This window comes from Delphinapterus leucas, chromosome 2 (assembly GCF_059928025.1).
Source record: "Delphinapterus leucas isolate spDelLeu-1000000601 "Yukka" chromosome 2, BTC_Dleu_Yukka2, whole genome shotgun sequence".
NCBI lineage: Eukaryota > Metazoa > Chordata > Mammalia > Artiodactyla > Monodontidae > Delphinapterus > Delphinapterus leucas.
This window is the reverse complement of record NC_143130.1, coordinates 39,476,063-39,492,287: the sequence shown is the minus strand read 5'-3', so window position 1 is coordinate 39,492,287 and position 16,225 is coordinate 39,476,063. Positions and strand designations below refer to the sequence as shown.

Sequence of the window (16,225 nt, the reverse complement as noted above, 5' to 3'; positions counted from 1 at the left end):
ACAGACAATAATAGAGAAACGTAAGACAAAAGGAGCCCGGTTCCTGATGCTGCAGAGTGCCATTGCAGCTTGGACTGCTCACCTCTGCACACCTTGCATGTGGGAGACAAGTCTTGTTTAAGACCCTTTCTCTGGAGTTTTCTGTTGTGCATAACCAAATCAAATGCAAATGTTTCTCCAGGTAGCATGGTTCTGAGAGCTTCCCAGTATGCTTGTGCAGCCTTTCAGAATTTCATGCTGTAGACTCACGGCCCATCTTCCTATTTTTTCTCTTTTTTAAAGATTTTTTTTTGATGACCGTTTTTTTTTTTTAAGTCTTTATTGAATTTGTTACAGTATTGCTTCTGTTTTATGTTTTGATTTTTTGCCCAGGAGGCATGTGGGATCTTAGCTCCCTGGCCAGGGATCGAACCCACACCCCCTGCATTGGAAGGCAAAGTCTTAGCCACCAGACCGCCAGGGAAGCCCCTCACGCCCCATCTTTTTTTCTGACTTCTTGAAATCTTCCTTCCGAATGTCCGGGTGTATATTTTGATGACACCATGTCGTTTCTTTCTTAGTTTTCATGAATTCTAAAGTAAAGGGTGTTATTTTGCAACCCGGGTTCCTGACATTTCTATTTTCTAGCCAGTTCTTCCTTCTTATGGACCAGAGAAAGTTAAGAATACACCTCTGCCTTTTCATACCATGTTAGACCTCCTTTGCAGGGACCTGCTTGTCTCCAGGAAACATGGTCTTTCCTTCTACTTTGTCCTTAGCCCAGTGCCCCTCATCTCTGTATCCAAACCTACTTAACTGAGACCATCTACGTGGTTGCGTACTTGCTATTATACCACTCAGATCTCTGTTTTTCTTGTAAAAAGATGAGAGCTAGTTTGAAATGGCTGGCTGCATACTTAAATTGCCTTTTCTCCCTCTAAATCTTCGTGATATGATAGAAGTATAAATGTAAGAACAACTACAGTGTCCTAAGAAGTCATGGAAATACCATTTGTGAGTCCACGTCTTTCATTCCCTGTTTATGATTAGTGCTAGGGTGAGTATTAGCCAACAGGTTTGAAAAGTGACCTGGCCTCGTCTGTTGTGTGAGGGTCTGCCATGCCAGTCACCCTCCCGAGCCGAAACAGCCCTTCCCATGGCTCCTTCTCCAGGAGGGTGAGCTTGGCTATTTTCTAGGCAGGGAGACCATGTTTGGACCAGGGCCTGGCACCTGGTCAGCAAGCCCTTCAGCGACCTGTCAAGAGGGCTCTTCCGGTAGAGCCAGGTAGCCAGTGCCCTTTAGGTTGGCTCCCTCTGGAGATGGTAGGCAAATAGAAGCTGGAGGAGTACAGTGGACCCTAGGAGAAGCAGAAGTGTTGACACAGAGGGAGAGAGAGAGAGAGCGAGAGAGAGAGTGTTACGAGCTACGTGGTCCATGAGAGAGACTGGCTGGTCCCTAGGGCTGCTTTTCCATCCCTGAGCAACTTCCCAACCCCAGAGCTAGTCTGCATCTGTCATTGGACTTCAGCCTTTCTCACCCTGAGCTCCATGAGAAAATTAAGCCTCAGTGCCCTGAGGCAGGGATAGGCAAAGGGGAACACAGTCAGGCCCATTCGTTTATGTATTGTCTGTGGCTGCTCTCGTGCTACAGTGGCAGAATTGAGTAGTCCTGACAGAGTCTGTATGGCCCAAAAAGCCTAAAATATTTACTATCTGGCCCTTTACAGAGAAATTTTGCCAAAACCAAGGCATCCATTGTATATGATGAATTGACTTTTCTCTTATGCATCTGGAATGGTTATGTTATGAACCATCCTTGGGAGAATTGAGAAATAGTCACTCAAATCAGTTTCCGTGTTTAGTGATTCAGAAGTGACACAAGTGATTCTTGAACCAGCAGAACTGAAGTAAGGCAGTAAGTCTGGGCTACTCTCTGTCCCATCCCGGACATATTGTCCAGGGGCCAGCGCGCTTCTGACTTGGCTGGGGCAGTCTGGATCCAGTCCTCTCCATCTCCTCCGTCTGAAGTCACCCTCCGGTGTAAGTCCTCTTCCTTCCAGGCCAGGGGCCGAGTTCCTCCCTCTTCCTGTGGCCTGGCTCTTCTTCTCTGGATAGGCCTGCTTTCTTCCCCAGGGTAGGATGGGTCAAAGCCATTGCATATCTTCAGTGGAGCAACTTTTCCTCCTGCTCCTGTCTGTCATATTTATCTCTGCCCTCTCTCACCTTTTGGCTGGATTTTCATTCCCTGTGACTTTCTGGGAAGCTGCTTCTCCGGAAGGTTAAATTCAGTCCCTGCGGGCAGACTCATACTCCTTGGGTCATTTAAGTGGAGCAGTGTCTTCTACTTTTCTCAGCCAGTCTTCCATTCTTAATTTTTCCTGTCAGGTGTTGATTCTCCTCTTTCTGACTGATAAGAATATCTTGAATTTCCAAGTTTTGAGTATTTATTGTTACTGTTTTTGCCTGCATTCTACTTGGGAACCCTTCTTTGCACTGCTTAGAATACAGTGGAGAGCTGACCCTTGGGCTTCTTCACCCCCACTGGGATTGTCGCCATCAGCTAGTGGTAATATACATAAACTTGCATTTTCCTTTAGTAGGAAGAAATGAGTAACCCCTTTCACGTAAGCCCCAGGTAGGGAAAATTTTCCGCCTGAAACAGCTTAGGTTAACAAAGAGCAGAACAAGTAGAAGGCACATCATTTGCACTATCTTCACCCTCCATAATTGTTAGGGTTACCATAGGCCACTGATTAGGAGTTTGTCCTCCAAAGAGAGAAAGATCAAGTAGCTAAGAAGGTGACTCCAGCGTATGAAGGGATCTTTTGCTCTCCCTTCTCCCTCTCCCCCAACTTTAATTGGTCTACCAAAATCGTTTAGGTATATTTAGTTTTTAAAGAATTGCTTTAAATTTATTTTAAAACATTTTTTTAAAGGTCTGTCAGATCATCAGAACTCTCAGAAAACACAGTTATTGTTGGTGTAGTACGCAGGTAAGATACTTCCTTCTTTCCTTCTTTTTTGATGTTGAAATTCAGGTGTCAGTGTAATGTTTGCTTTTAACAGAGGCCCAAATAACAGCTTGTGGGCCGTGACAGGCCTCACCCTTTTCAGTTGGGCCTTTTTTTCCTTTACTCTTTCTTATTTTCTTTCACTTTGGCAGTTAAATTCATGGCTGGAGTTTGTACTCTCATACTAGGTTTTGTGATTTTGGACTGCCTTTCACTTTAGAAATAGGCAAACCACGAGAGAATTCCATTCCTAAAGTATGAATGTTTTCCAGGCGTATTTCCTAGGGACTTCACACTCCAAATATCTATGAAGATTTGAATTATACATAATTGGGGGAAATCTTATATTTCATTTTAAAATTGGAGGTAAGGAAAGAACAGAAGTAATTTAGTTTAAGTTAAAATTTTTACGTATCAAATAGATATACAGTCACTCCTGTGTCCTGGCTGTTAGTGTAATCTCTGTATTTCAGGCATTAATACACACTGCCAAAAAGCCTAGTGTGAAACTAAAACAAAACTGTTTTCAACTTTATACGTTTGATTTGTATGTTAATCTAATTCATCTAAAAGGGCTCATTATGTGACAATTATAATATTATGTAAATTAATGAGTAGTTAAAGATGTGAGATGTAATTGATAAAAACTGTCTCTAACCATTTACTATATTCTTTTGAAGGGCGGTTAGAGAAGAGTCATCTGTAATGTCCCTCATTGAGGCTGGCTTTACAAGGGTATGTACCCACTTTTTTGTTATACAAGTATAATTCAGCATGAGAAGGTATTTTATCTCAGTTTAGAGCCCAGCAATAGTTTTGAATTAATTTGAAGAAAAAAAATTGTGCTTATGCTGTGTTACAGTTTGGTTTAACTTTATAATCTGGTAATCTCATAATCCACAACACTTTGCTTTCTTAGTCTCTCAAAACTATGCCTGCTAAAGTCATCTAAACATATTAAAATCTCCTTTAATGGCTTACTCGTTAAAAATTATACCATAGGATGTGTTGTTACAATGCTTACATGTGTACCTGCAACTTTAAAGCCAGTTCAAGGATTCTGGAAGTAAGACCTCCCCAACATGGCTCCCTTTCTTTCCACCACTGGCTCCAGTCTGTTGGTTTCTCTTAAGCCAAAAAGCTTCTGAAGGCTTTGGTCAGCTGGTTGGCAGTGAGCCTTGGGAATCGTGATGGAGAGAGCTTATGTAAGGCTGATTGTTGGGCAGATTTGTAGCCCAAATTAATATTATCAATGAGGTAGTCCAGAAACCTCAAGCCTTGAACTTAGTTTAAAGTGATTCTGGGGCTTCCCTGGTGGCACAGTGGTTACGAATCCGCCCGCCAATGCGGGGGACACGGGTTCGAGCCCTGGTCCGGGAAGATCCCACACGCTGCGGAGCAACTAAGCCTGTGCACCACAACTACCGAGCCTGTGTCTAGAGCCTGTGAGCCACAACTACTGAGCCCGCGCTCCACAGCTACTGAAGCCTGCATGCCTAGAGCCCGTGCTCTGCAGCAAGAGAAGCCACCGCAGTGAGAAGCCTGTGCACCGCAATGAAGAGTAGCCCCGCTCACTGCAACTAGAGAAAAACCCACACGCAGCAATGAAGACCCAACGCAGCCAAAAATAAAATAAAATAAATAAATGTATTAAAAAAATAATAAATAAGGTGATTCTGGATGGTAGCACTCCCAGGTATTCGGAAGAAGCAAATTACAAATCCTCCCAGAGAAAGACACCTTCTTCTTTGGCCTCAGAGAATCTCTGCAAATAATCAGTCAGGGGCAGCAGGCAGCACTCAGCATTAACCAGTCCACCAGGAGACAAGGCATTGCAAGTGAGAAGTAGCGGGGGGAGAAAGACAGCAGGAACAGACCCTCACAGTCCTCAGAAATTAGAATGATCAGATATGAATTGTAAAACAATTATGCCTATTATATGTAAAGAAATAAAGACAAGACAAGCTTGGAAATATCTGCAAGGAATAAGAAAGTATAAAAAGTGACAGCACATTTTAGGTAGAATGTAATTGAATTTTGAGAAGTGTACATATAGTAACTGAAAATTTGAAAACTTAGTAGGTTAGAAGAAGTTATCCAGCATGTAGCACAAAGATAAAAAAAAAATAGAAAATAGAGAGGTTTAGAAATGTGGAGGGTAGAATGTACGGTTTAGCATATATAAAGCAGTTTTTTTTTTTTTTTTTTTTTTGCAGTACACGGGCCTCTCCCATTGCGGAGCACAGGCTCCAGATGCGCAGGCTCAGCGGCCATGGGTCACAGGCCCAGCCGCTCCGCAGCAGGTTTAGCATATATATAACTGGAGTTCCAGAAGGACGGGAGAGAGAATGGGGCAGTGTATTTGAAGAGAATTCTCCAGAAATGATGGAAGACTTTAGTCCACAGATTCCAAAATTCCAAAGTAGAGTAAATAAAAAGGGAGGACACATCATAGTGAAAAAACAAAGAGAAGATCTTAAAATCAGGCAGAGAAAAAAGATTAACCTTCAAAAGAATAACAGACTAACAGCTAGCTTCTCAGCAGCAATAAAGGGAAGATAGAAAACAGTGGAATAATATTTTCAGTGTGATAAAAGAAAATAACTGCCAACCTAGATTGTTATACCAAGCCTAAATACTTTCAAAAATGAAGGTGTAATAAAGACTTTCAGAAATATGAAAATTGAGGCAGTTTGTAAGTAGCAGATTCTCACAAGGAAATTCGTAAGGAGGTACTTCAAACAGAAGCAAGGTAAATCCCAAGTGGGAGGCCTGAAAGGCAACAAGGAATGAGGAACAAGAAAATGTGAATGTGGGGTCATTATAAACACATATTTACTGTATAAAACAGTAATAATGTCTCATCTGATTAGAGATTACGGTGAGAAAAGGACTGTAACCTGAGAGTCACACACCCAGCTAAGTTATTGTTCGTGCCCTTTAGGGCAAAAGAGATATTCCTTTTGGGGGATATACATAAAATTCAGAGATGTATTTCCCCAGTAGCCCTGTCTGAGGAAAATAATTGAGTAAGGACTTCAACCATAGAACAAATGAACTGGAACAAAAACTCTAAGATGAGGGAGAGAGCAGTAGAGAGAAGTGATGGGAGGTGAGCCTGCCCTGCGCACATGCTCCCCTGCTCCTCCCTCCTTCTCGAGCCCTCCTTCTTTCTCTGCGTGTGTACATACACAGGTACGGGTATGTGTGTGCAATATATATGTTTATATGTAATTATCATTACATAACATCCAATAATAGCTCAGTATTTAAATTCTAGACTATCTGAACAAACCCTAGGTGTCTTCAAGGTTTGGGGGGAGGAAGTAGAGGTAAAAGGATTCTCGTGACCTCACCTAGCAGACAGGGAATGGGGGTGGGCAGTGAAAGTATTCTGAAGTTTGCTTCTTTATGGGAAATGTGCTGGTGGGAGATACTTTGTTCTGGAGGTAATTGGTATCTTGTTTTCAAATAATAGTAAAGAAATCTATGTCTGCTTTTGAGATCGGTGAAAAGGAAAGTAACCATTAATAGAGAAGTTTAAGTAAACTTCCAAGTTAACAAAATATGGAATTTGCGGGAATTCCCTGGCGGTCCAGTGGTTAGGACTGCCGAGGGCCTGAGTTCAATCCCTGGTCAGGGAACCAAGATCCCGCAAGCTGCTCAGCGCGGCCAAAAAAAAACATATGGAATTTATAGCAACTTGATCTAATTGTCAGATCCAAGGAGGGGGAAACAACAGTGTGAAAGCAATCATAAACACTAAGATAAGAGTAAAATCAAGTGCATGGGAATGGGCTGAATTCTCCCATTAAAGGATAAGCCATTAGATTGGGTTATAAAAGTACAATTATATGATGTTTATAAGACAGTGATAAAAGGAACTTAATAGTAAAGAAACAAAGAGGTAGCAAATAAATGCAGACAAAAGGAACACAGGAATTCCAATATTAACATCAGATAAGGTGGAACTTAAGACCTTGTTTTATACACACATAATTTTATATAAAAATTTTAGATTATTATTATTACATAGTTTTTTGGTTCTCCCTTTTTGACACTCCCACAACATTCACACATATCAGTGCCTGTCCCCATTCCCTGAACTCCAGTAATCCATGTGAGCTAGTACGAGCCAGAGTGAAGGTGAGCATTCCTTTAAGAATCCCAGGTTAGAAGTTGTGGATCACCTATTCCCAGGAATCGTTAGGTCATCCCTCCTTAAACTGCTTAGGGAAGCATTCACAAGAGGCAAAAAACTTTCCCAGATAACTTTGAAGATCTTTATATTATTACTCTTAAGCTGCAGAACTGGCTATTCTTTTTTTTTTTTTTTTTTTTTGCGGTACGCGGGCCTCTCACTGTTGTGGCCTCTCCTGTTGCGGAGCACAGGCTCCAGAGGCGCAGGCTCAGCGGCCATGGCTCACGGGCCCAGCCACTCCGTGGCATGTGGGATCTTCCCAGACCAGGACACAAACCCGTGTCCCCTGCATCGGCAGGCGGACCCTCAACCACTGCGCCACCAGGGAAGCCCAGAACTGGCTATTCTTAACAAAGACCTTCGATGCTTCCACTTTGCAGTGAAACTAGTGAAACTTGTGGGATAGATTATTCATCTTGCCTTGGGTTGTTTGCTTACCTACAGCCACCAGCAGTTATTAAGCTCTTTATTTGTACGAGGTCGTAGATGCAGTGTTGGAAATTGTGTGTTTGAAATTCTGCACAAGGAAGTCCATCAGCACAGCTTCGTGGACTGGGAAGCGTGTCCTGGTAGAAAGTCTAGTTAACCATGGACTTTGTATTTTCCTAGTATAATTGAGTTATCATGAAACTAATTTGAAAATTCAAAAGTAACCGACATACACACTTTGCCTGCCCTCTCACCCGTACAACTTAATCAAAGTGTCCCCCCGAAGCGTTTGCTGGGAACCACGGTTAAGTGCATGTCTCTGCGAAAACACTCCCATGCAAAAAATACAAAGGGTTTAAAGTAGTCATTTTAGAGGTCTGTGACTTAGGAAGTATGGAGATAGCAGCAGCCTCACCACTTTATAAGTGACGAATCCAAGTTGGTGACCAGTCCTCAGAGACTACACGTGCTAACGCTTCTCATGCAGAGTCCTATACCCTCAGGTAACAAAAGGATAGTGAGGTGACAGAGGGCACGGAGACAGAGCAGAACATCCAGACCTGGAGGGAAGGTGATTCTCCAGAGTGTCATGGCTGGGAGGCAGTGGGGCCCATGCTTGAACCCAGCCCTGGACCTGAAAGCCATCACCACAGTGAGAACTCTGGGATTCAGGGGGCAGTCAGCTATTCTGTGGATTGGCCATAGTTCAGGAGTTCAGGATGGATGGATGGAGACCTACTTGCCTCCTCAGTTGGACTTGGCAGCTGAGCTTTTGCTGACTAAAATCTCAAAGGTTAGGGTTTGGTATCTCTCAACACTGGTTGTGCGTTAGAACCCCCTGAAAGGCTTCCCCGGAGACCCTGTTTCAGTTGGTGTGGGGAGGAGCCTGCACGTTGGTATTATTTTTTAAGATTGCAGGGAATTCTAATATGCAGCCAAGGGTTGAGAACCACTGGGTGGGGCCCAGCAAGGTGGGTGTGGTATGCTCTGGAGAAAGCAAGGCCGAGTTGTCTCAGGAGTCTGCAGGACTTGTGGCCCCGGCCCCTCTTGTGGGATGGGTTGGGGAGGGGAGACCAGCTGCTGTTCAAGCAGAGGGAATAGCAGCCTGATGCCTGAAGATCCCTGGACCTGCTGCCCTTCTCCACCCTCCATGCCCTGTGGAATCCTTGGGACATGAATGAAAGGTGGAGAAGGGCAGGAAAGACAGGATATTTAGATACACAGAACAAAGCAGAGGTAGTGAGGGGGAGGGGCAGATAGCAGGAGCAAGATGCTGTACTTGTAGTCACATGTGCTTGTTTTTTAGCCATGATGTCCACCTTTGGGGTAAAAAAGTTTGGATATGTACATTCACACCCAGTGAAAACTCTGGTTGCATGCATGGGAGGCCATGACACATAATACACATGGCTCCGTGTCCCAAGATGTCGCCTGCAGAGCAGGTGAAGCCAGGCAAGTGCGTGAACAGCTGGAGACACCTGTCCATCTCAAGTCCCCCACCCCTTGTCTACTGGAGTGGCACAAGCACTCTACCCGGAAATCTCTCCTCCCTATTCCTGCCTGGTCCGCAGTGGGCGCCTCTGCAGGTGGGCAGTGTTCCTGGATGTGCCTGAGGGGTCATGGCTGACTGAGGAGGGAGCGGCAGGGCCAGCACTCTCCTCCCCTCTCAGCAGCGGGGAGCTGGTAGGCATGTCACCTCTCTCAGACTTCTGTGGGTAAGAAGGGCTGTGTTTGGCCTGCAGGCCCGGGAACCATCATGCCCATGGCCAGCAGGCCTTGCCTTCCCTCCCAGGGGACGGCAGTCACTGTGCTTTATGTTTGTGCAACAGTTTACAGTTAGAGTGCTTCCTCATGGTGGTCTGTGGTGGAGCAGGGTGTCTTGTCTTGCAGGTGAGGAAGCAGGCTCAGGAAGGTTAAGGGCCTCATGGAGAATCATACAGCTTTTAAGGCATGAACTTAGGGCTGGATTTTTAGGTTTCTTGACACAAAGAAAAGACCCTGAGCACTGTTCAAACAGGGATCTCTGCCTTCACTGGCAGTAGAAGGAGCTCCACAAGGGACCCTGTCCCCTAGATTGGTCCGGCTTTGGCTTGTTGATAGTGGCCTGCAGATGCCCTGCCTCTTAGCCTCAGCTTCCTCCTCGGTCAGATAGAGTATTATCCGTGTATTGAGCGGGTGAAAGCAAGAGCTGTTCACAGAAATAGGGGTGAGTAAATGTTCACAAATATTTTTTTACATCTGAATGTAACTACGTGACAGAACGTAGCGACCTGTAAGATGTCTTCATGATATACATAATTTGGTGGTGCTCAGGCTTCCCATTCCCATGTAAATTTGCTTTGTTGAGATGTTTCCATTATGTAAAGGTTATTATACAAAACAGTTACTGTCCACAGCAGTAAGAGAGACTGGGCAAAGCCATGGCTCTGCCAGTACCTCTGCCGTGGAGGGTAATCCTTTGTCAGCTTAGTTGAGCTGCTGTTTGAAGTGACTGTAGGAGAATGTTGCCTCAGTGCGAGTTACCTCTGTGAAACTCAGCTGCAAAGAGATGTGCAAGCATATTTTTGCTTACTATGAGCTTGTACAACTCGAAAGAGGACAACATATTGCTCTTGAATAAGTGAATAGACTCTGAAAGTTAATATAGATAGGACTTTAGTTAATAAATTTCCTCCTCCTGTATATTCTAGGCTCTGCTAGTAACATGTAGACATCAAAAATCCTCTTACTTCAAGGCAGTGAAAGAAAAGCATTCTTAAGTGCTCTTTTTTTTCCTTGAACTTTTTTTTTAGTGGAATTAAATATTGTGTTAGTTTCAGGTGTACAGCAAAGTGATTCAGTCATATATATATACAAATATACATATGTATATATATATACATATTTATACTTTTTCAGATTCTTTTCCAATTAAGGTTATTACAAGATATTGAATATAGTTTCCTGTGATATACAGTAGGACCTTGTTGTTTACCTGTTTTACATACAGTGGTGTATATCTGTTAATCCCAAACTCCTAATTTATCCCTCTCCCCATCCTTTCCCCTTTGGTAACCATAAGTGTGTTTTCTATGTCTGTCAGTCTATTTCTGTTTTGTAAATAAGTTCATTTGTATTTTTTTTTTAGATTCCCACATATAGGTGATATCATATGATATTTGCCTTTCTCTGTCTGACTTACTTCACTTGGTATGATAATCTCTAGATCCATTCATGTTGCTGCAAATGGCATTATTTCATTCTTTTTTATGGCTGAGTAATATTCCATCGTACATACTGTACATATATAAACACACACACACACACACACACACACACACCACATCTTCTTTATGCATTCCTCTGTCGATGGACTATTAGGAGGTTGCTTCCATGTCTTGGCTATTGTAAATAGTACTGCTATGAACGTTGGGGTGCATGTATCTTTTTGAATTATAGTTTTCCCTGGATATATGCCCAGGAATGGAGGCCTATCTTTTTCTAATTCCATTTATTTACTACTTTATTGAGATACTATTCATATACCATGTAATTCAGCTATTTATTTTAAACTTGATATAATATTTTTATAAAAATGTAAAATAATTATAATGCAATTTTCCATTTCCTCATTTTACTTGACAGTGTGTCTTGTACATCATTCCATATAAGTGCATGTAATAGCTGCATGCTGTTCCATTAAATGGTTATACTATAGTATACTATAGTTTTTTTAATTAATTTATTTTAAAAATTATTTTTTTCTCTTTCCAGCAAATACCTTGCCCTTTCTGCCCTTCTTTCCCTTCCTTCCTTCCTCCCTCTCTCCCTCCCCCCTTCCTTTCTTTCTGCCTTTTTTTCTCTTTATTGAGGTATAGTTGATCGATTCAGCCACTTAAAGTGTACAACTCAGTGGTTTCTTAATATATTCTCACATATGTGCAAGTACTGTTTTTTAAAAGCTAATTTGGTACCCATAAGTTTTCATCTCTCATTTCCTGTTCATCATGAAAGATAAATTATTTTTTAGATTTCAGGTACCAAGTTGAGAAGCCTGTTGGAAAGAATTATTTTTTATATATGTATTTAATCATTTAAAGGTGCACATTTGTTTATCCACAAAATCCCCTTTCTGTTTGTAGAGGTATGTAGAAAACCCCAGCGCCATGGCCTGTTACAATGAACTGCTCCAGATGGAGTTTGGATTGGTGCGCCCACAGCTGAAACTCAGGTAATTCTGCTGCTTCTGGTAAGCCGACTATACCACACAGAGCATTGTTGCAAGTGAGGACTTCGGTTGTGGGCGGCTATATTTTGGCTGTAACTGACCTCCTGCTAAAATGGGATGGGGTGGTGGGAAGGCATCTCTCCTCACAAAATGCTTTCGGAGTCTGCCTGGATGTCTAATAGGTGGTCATGTTAGTGATTGGAGACTCAGCATGTAAAGATGGGGCTCCAGTGGGGACTTCCCTGGCGGTCCAGTGGTTAAAACTTGATGCTGTCACTGCCGGGGCCCTGGGTTTGATCCCTCGTCGGGGAGGATAACAGAAGCCACATGGCGTGGCCAGAAAAAGAAAGAAAAAGATGGGGCACCAAAATAATAGCAAATGAAAAAGCAGGATGCGAAAGTATGTTTACTGAATTATCTGTTTTGTTTTTTAATTAAAAAATTACTTTTAATATATACATACACCCAACCCATTAACATTATTATCCCTGGTAGGTGACATGTTTTCTTCTCTACAATAAGCATTTTGTAATTTGCTCTTGCTCAGCAGTTTTTTGTTTTTTTTTTTTAAACTGATGAGTGGAAACCTAGTTCTTTGTAGAGTGAGAAAAGCAGAAAAATTAGTAAAATTATATGAGGTTGACAGAAGTGAAAAAAATGTCAGTATCTCTGTATCATCCTAGGTCTCTTCCTTGGGTGGTCTACTATTCTTTAACATTTCCTTTACCAGGATCAAAGAGAGAATGAAATCATTCTGTTTGTATGTGCCCAAGGCAGAGGTAAGGGGATTAGAATTTGGGGTATTAACGTTGGTAGGGACCAGCCCAGGGTATCACATACAGAGAAGAAAATACTTCATAGACAAAATGAAATGAAGTGCGAGGTAGCAAAGAAGTGCTGCTGAGCAGAGATGTTTCAGGGCTAGTGAGGTCTACAAAAGAGCTCCTTTTTATTGCCAGAGTTTTTAGGGAAACTTGAGATGGATGGTTGGCCTTGGGCCTGCCTCCTTCTCATTCCTGGGTCTTCTGCAGCCTGGCTGCAGCACTCCCACAGTGAGCTGGGCTGCTGCCCTCTCTGAGAGGAGAGCGGAACTGTGGAGCAGGAGGTGGTTAGAGCTTATTTCATCAAATCACGAATCACGATGCAAAAACCGAGACCCAGGGAGGTTAACTGACTTACATCCAAGATCTCGCACGCAGCACGTGGCAAAGGTAGTCCTTTAGGTTGTAACCCCCATTTTCAAAACTGCACTCATGGTCTCTCCTCATGCTCTACTTTGTTCTCTGTGTGCCAGCTGACAGCCAGAGGGAGATGTCCACTATGAAGGGAGATATGAAAATATTGATAATGAAGGGAAGGGGTAAATGTGGGGCTAGAGAATTGGGAGCAATAGAGAAAGACTTGTTCTGAGAGATATTAAAATGCACTAAAAAGCTATAACAAGCATCTTTGTGTTACTGCTAGATCAGTAAACTAGAATGTAAAGTCTAGAAATAGACGTGCGTGTATTTAAGAGTTTAAGAATTAGGAACATAAGTATATGTGTTCAACATGGCAATTTAAATCCACACAGGAAAGGGTGGATTTTTCAGTGAATAGAATTGTGACAACTTATTAACTGGAAAGAAAATTAAGTTATATCCCAATCTCACACCCAGTCCCAAAATAAATTCCAGTGTGCATAATGTTAAAAAGTGTGGCCACATAAGTACTAAAAATGTAAGTGAGCATATGTGGATAATGAAGTCTTTTTAAACTCAGCATGGTGTGAAAGCCAGATTTTATAAAGGAAGAGAATCAGATTAGACAACATAAAAATGTTAAGCTTGTCTCAGTAAGTATACCTTAAATAATGTTAAAAATTTAGACAAATAACAAACTGGGAAAAATACATTCTTAACATACAGGACAGATAGGTTAATATCCTGAATACGTAAAGAGCTTTGATGAATCAGGTTAAAAATGGAAACACCCAGTAGAAAAAATTTAAAAGGACATGTTGTGAACAAGCAGTTTGTAGGAGATATTAATGGCCAATAAACATGAAAAAAATGTTCAGCTTCACTAGTAACCAAAGAAATGAAAATGATATACCATTTTATATTTACCAGATCTGCAAAAATTAAAAAAGAGTGATAAAACCCAGTAGGGCTTCTCACAGATCCATCTCCTCCAAGCTTGTTATATCAGAGGTGGGAACTTACTTCTCGTTGTTTTTTGGTTCTTGTTTTTTTAAATAACAGGTTTATTGAGGTAATTCACTTGATTTTTATATGCCAAGAAAGAAGAGCTAATTTTTATTGGCTAAAGCTGTTTTGTCTTATTTAGCTAGACAGTTTAGTAATACCAGGAATAAAGTAAAAGCATTGTAATTATTGGTTTTATAAATGTAATCTCTGCACTTTATGAACAAGTAGACAGTTGCTTTCTCTTTTTCATCTTCTGAGGCATATACAAGAAAAAAACTGAAAGCATTCCCCAGTCATGGGGAATTTGTTTGACTAAAATTATGGTATAATTTTACAATAGAATATTATATAGTTATTAAGAGTGATGATAAGGGACTAATTATTGATATGGAAAGATATTAATGTATATGGTTCAGTGGTACAAGCAAATGATAAAACTGTAGAGTATGATCCTATTTTTATAAGTATATGTATTACATGTACATTTACACAAGACATTGCCTAGAACACCAGTTGATATGCGTAGGTGTTGGGATTTCAGATGATTTAATCTCACTTATTTTTAAACAGATTTATCGAGATAAAATTGACATTCTATACAATTCACCTATTTAAAGTGCACAGTTCAATGGCTTTTAATGTATTGTGCAACCATTGCCACAATTTTAGAACATTTTCATTACCCCCAGCCCTAGATAACCACTAATCTAATTTCTCTGTATACATAGATTTGCCTCTTCTGGACGTTTCATATAAATAGAATCATACAATATGTGGTCCTTTTAACTTAGCATAATGTTTTTCAAGGTTCATCCATATTTTGGCATGCATCAGGGCTTTATTTCTTTTTATATCTGCATAGTATTCCATTGTACGGATATACCACATTTTATTCATCCATTCATCAGTTGATGGACTTGAGGGTTGTTTCCACCTGTGGGCTATAAGTTTTTGTGTGGATGTATGTTTTCATTTCTGTAGGGTATCTACCTAGGAGTGAAATTGCTAGGCCATATGGTAACTCTATGTTTAACAGCCTGAGGAACTGCCAGACTGTTTTCCAAAGCAGCTAGCTGCACCATTTTACACTCCCACCAGCAGTGTATGAGGGTTCCTCACCAACACTTGTTTTTATCTCTATTTTTGATTGTAGATATCCTAGTGGGTATGATGTAGTATCTCATTTATTATTATTTTCTAATTTTTAAAAAATAAACCTTTAGTTACCTGTGCAATTTAAAAATGTTTTCAAACACTGAGGACAAGGGAGAATGCTGGCAATGTAAGGCTAAGTGGAAGCAGAAAACAAAGCTCATGATCCTGATGATCCCAGTTTTGTGCAAAGGATTTGTTGAAAGTGACAATAGCTACAGGTGATGGGCCACCTCCTTTCTACCCGGCTTCGTGTGGGCTTCTTGACTCCATTTTCTCATTGAGTCCTCACGAGGACCCTTCAGATGGTGAGAAGGCAGAGACCCAGGGAGGTTCAGTCATGTCCCACAGCCAGCGAAGGGCTGTGATCTGACCCTGGGGTGTGTTCCACTGGGTCCACTTGTCCTTAGAATGAAGGAAAGGCACCAAATTGTGCATAGTCATGATCCCAAGTACTGAGGTGGCAGGAAGCGCTTATTTCTTCCTTATGCTTTTTAGTATTTCCCCCTACTTTTTCTTGAGTTAGCATTAGTTACCTTTATAATCAAAGAACACATTTAAGTAAGTTAATGTAATATTCCAAGATTGTATTACATTTTATAATATTTACATTAAGCAGTCCTTTTTCTTTTCCACCCATAAAGGGCTTGTAACTCAATGTTCACTGCATTAGAGAAAAGTCAAGAAGCAATTGAAATTACAAGTGAAGACCACATTGTACAGGTTTGTTGTTTTGGAAGCTTGTCCTGCTGAATTTCTGGTTTGTTTGCATTTTTAAGATTGAACCCCTTCAGTATGTTTTTTTTCTTTTCCCCCTCTCTTTGAAGTTCAAGGGACCAGTTTTTCCTTAGAGGATTATCAGAACAAAATCTATAAAATATATAATTTAAAATAAGTTCCCTAGAGGTAAAAAAAGGTTCCAATAATTGCTTAATGTGCTAGAAAACATTCTGTAAATGCAATTAGCATTTATTATTTCTCACTTTTTTGCATATTTATTTACTTAGCAAGGAGGGACTTTTATCCAGAGGATTGTTTCTGGAGCGGAGTGGGGTAG

General features: G+C 41.3%; 1 protein-coding gene across 2 annotated transcripts in view; it reads left to right on the top strand.

The window, feature by feature from the left end:
- PDE8A (phosphodiesterase 8A) overlaps positions 1–16,225 on the top strand; it is a 145,601-nt gene that overhangs the window by 77,108 nt on the left and 52,268 nt on the right. For both annotated transcript variants that reach the window (XM_030763986.2, XM_089906726.1), the window contains exons 4-7: positions 2,916–2,972; positions 3,671–3,725; positions 11,742–11,830; positions 15,813–15,891. In XM_030763986.2, coding sequence (XP_030619846.2) covers positions 2,916–2,972; positions 3,671–3,725; positions 11,742–11,830; positions 15,813–15,891 — 280 coding nt within the window. The remainder of the gene's footprint in view (positions 1–2,915; positions 2,973–3,670; positions 3,726–11,741; positions 11,831–15,812; positions 15,892–16,225) is intronic.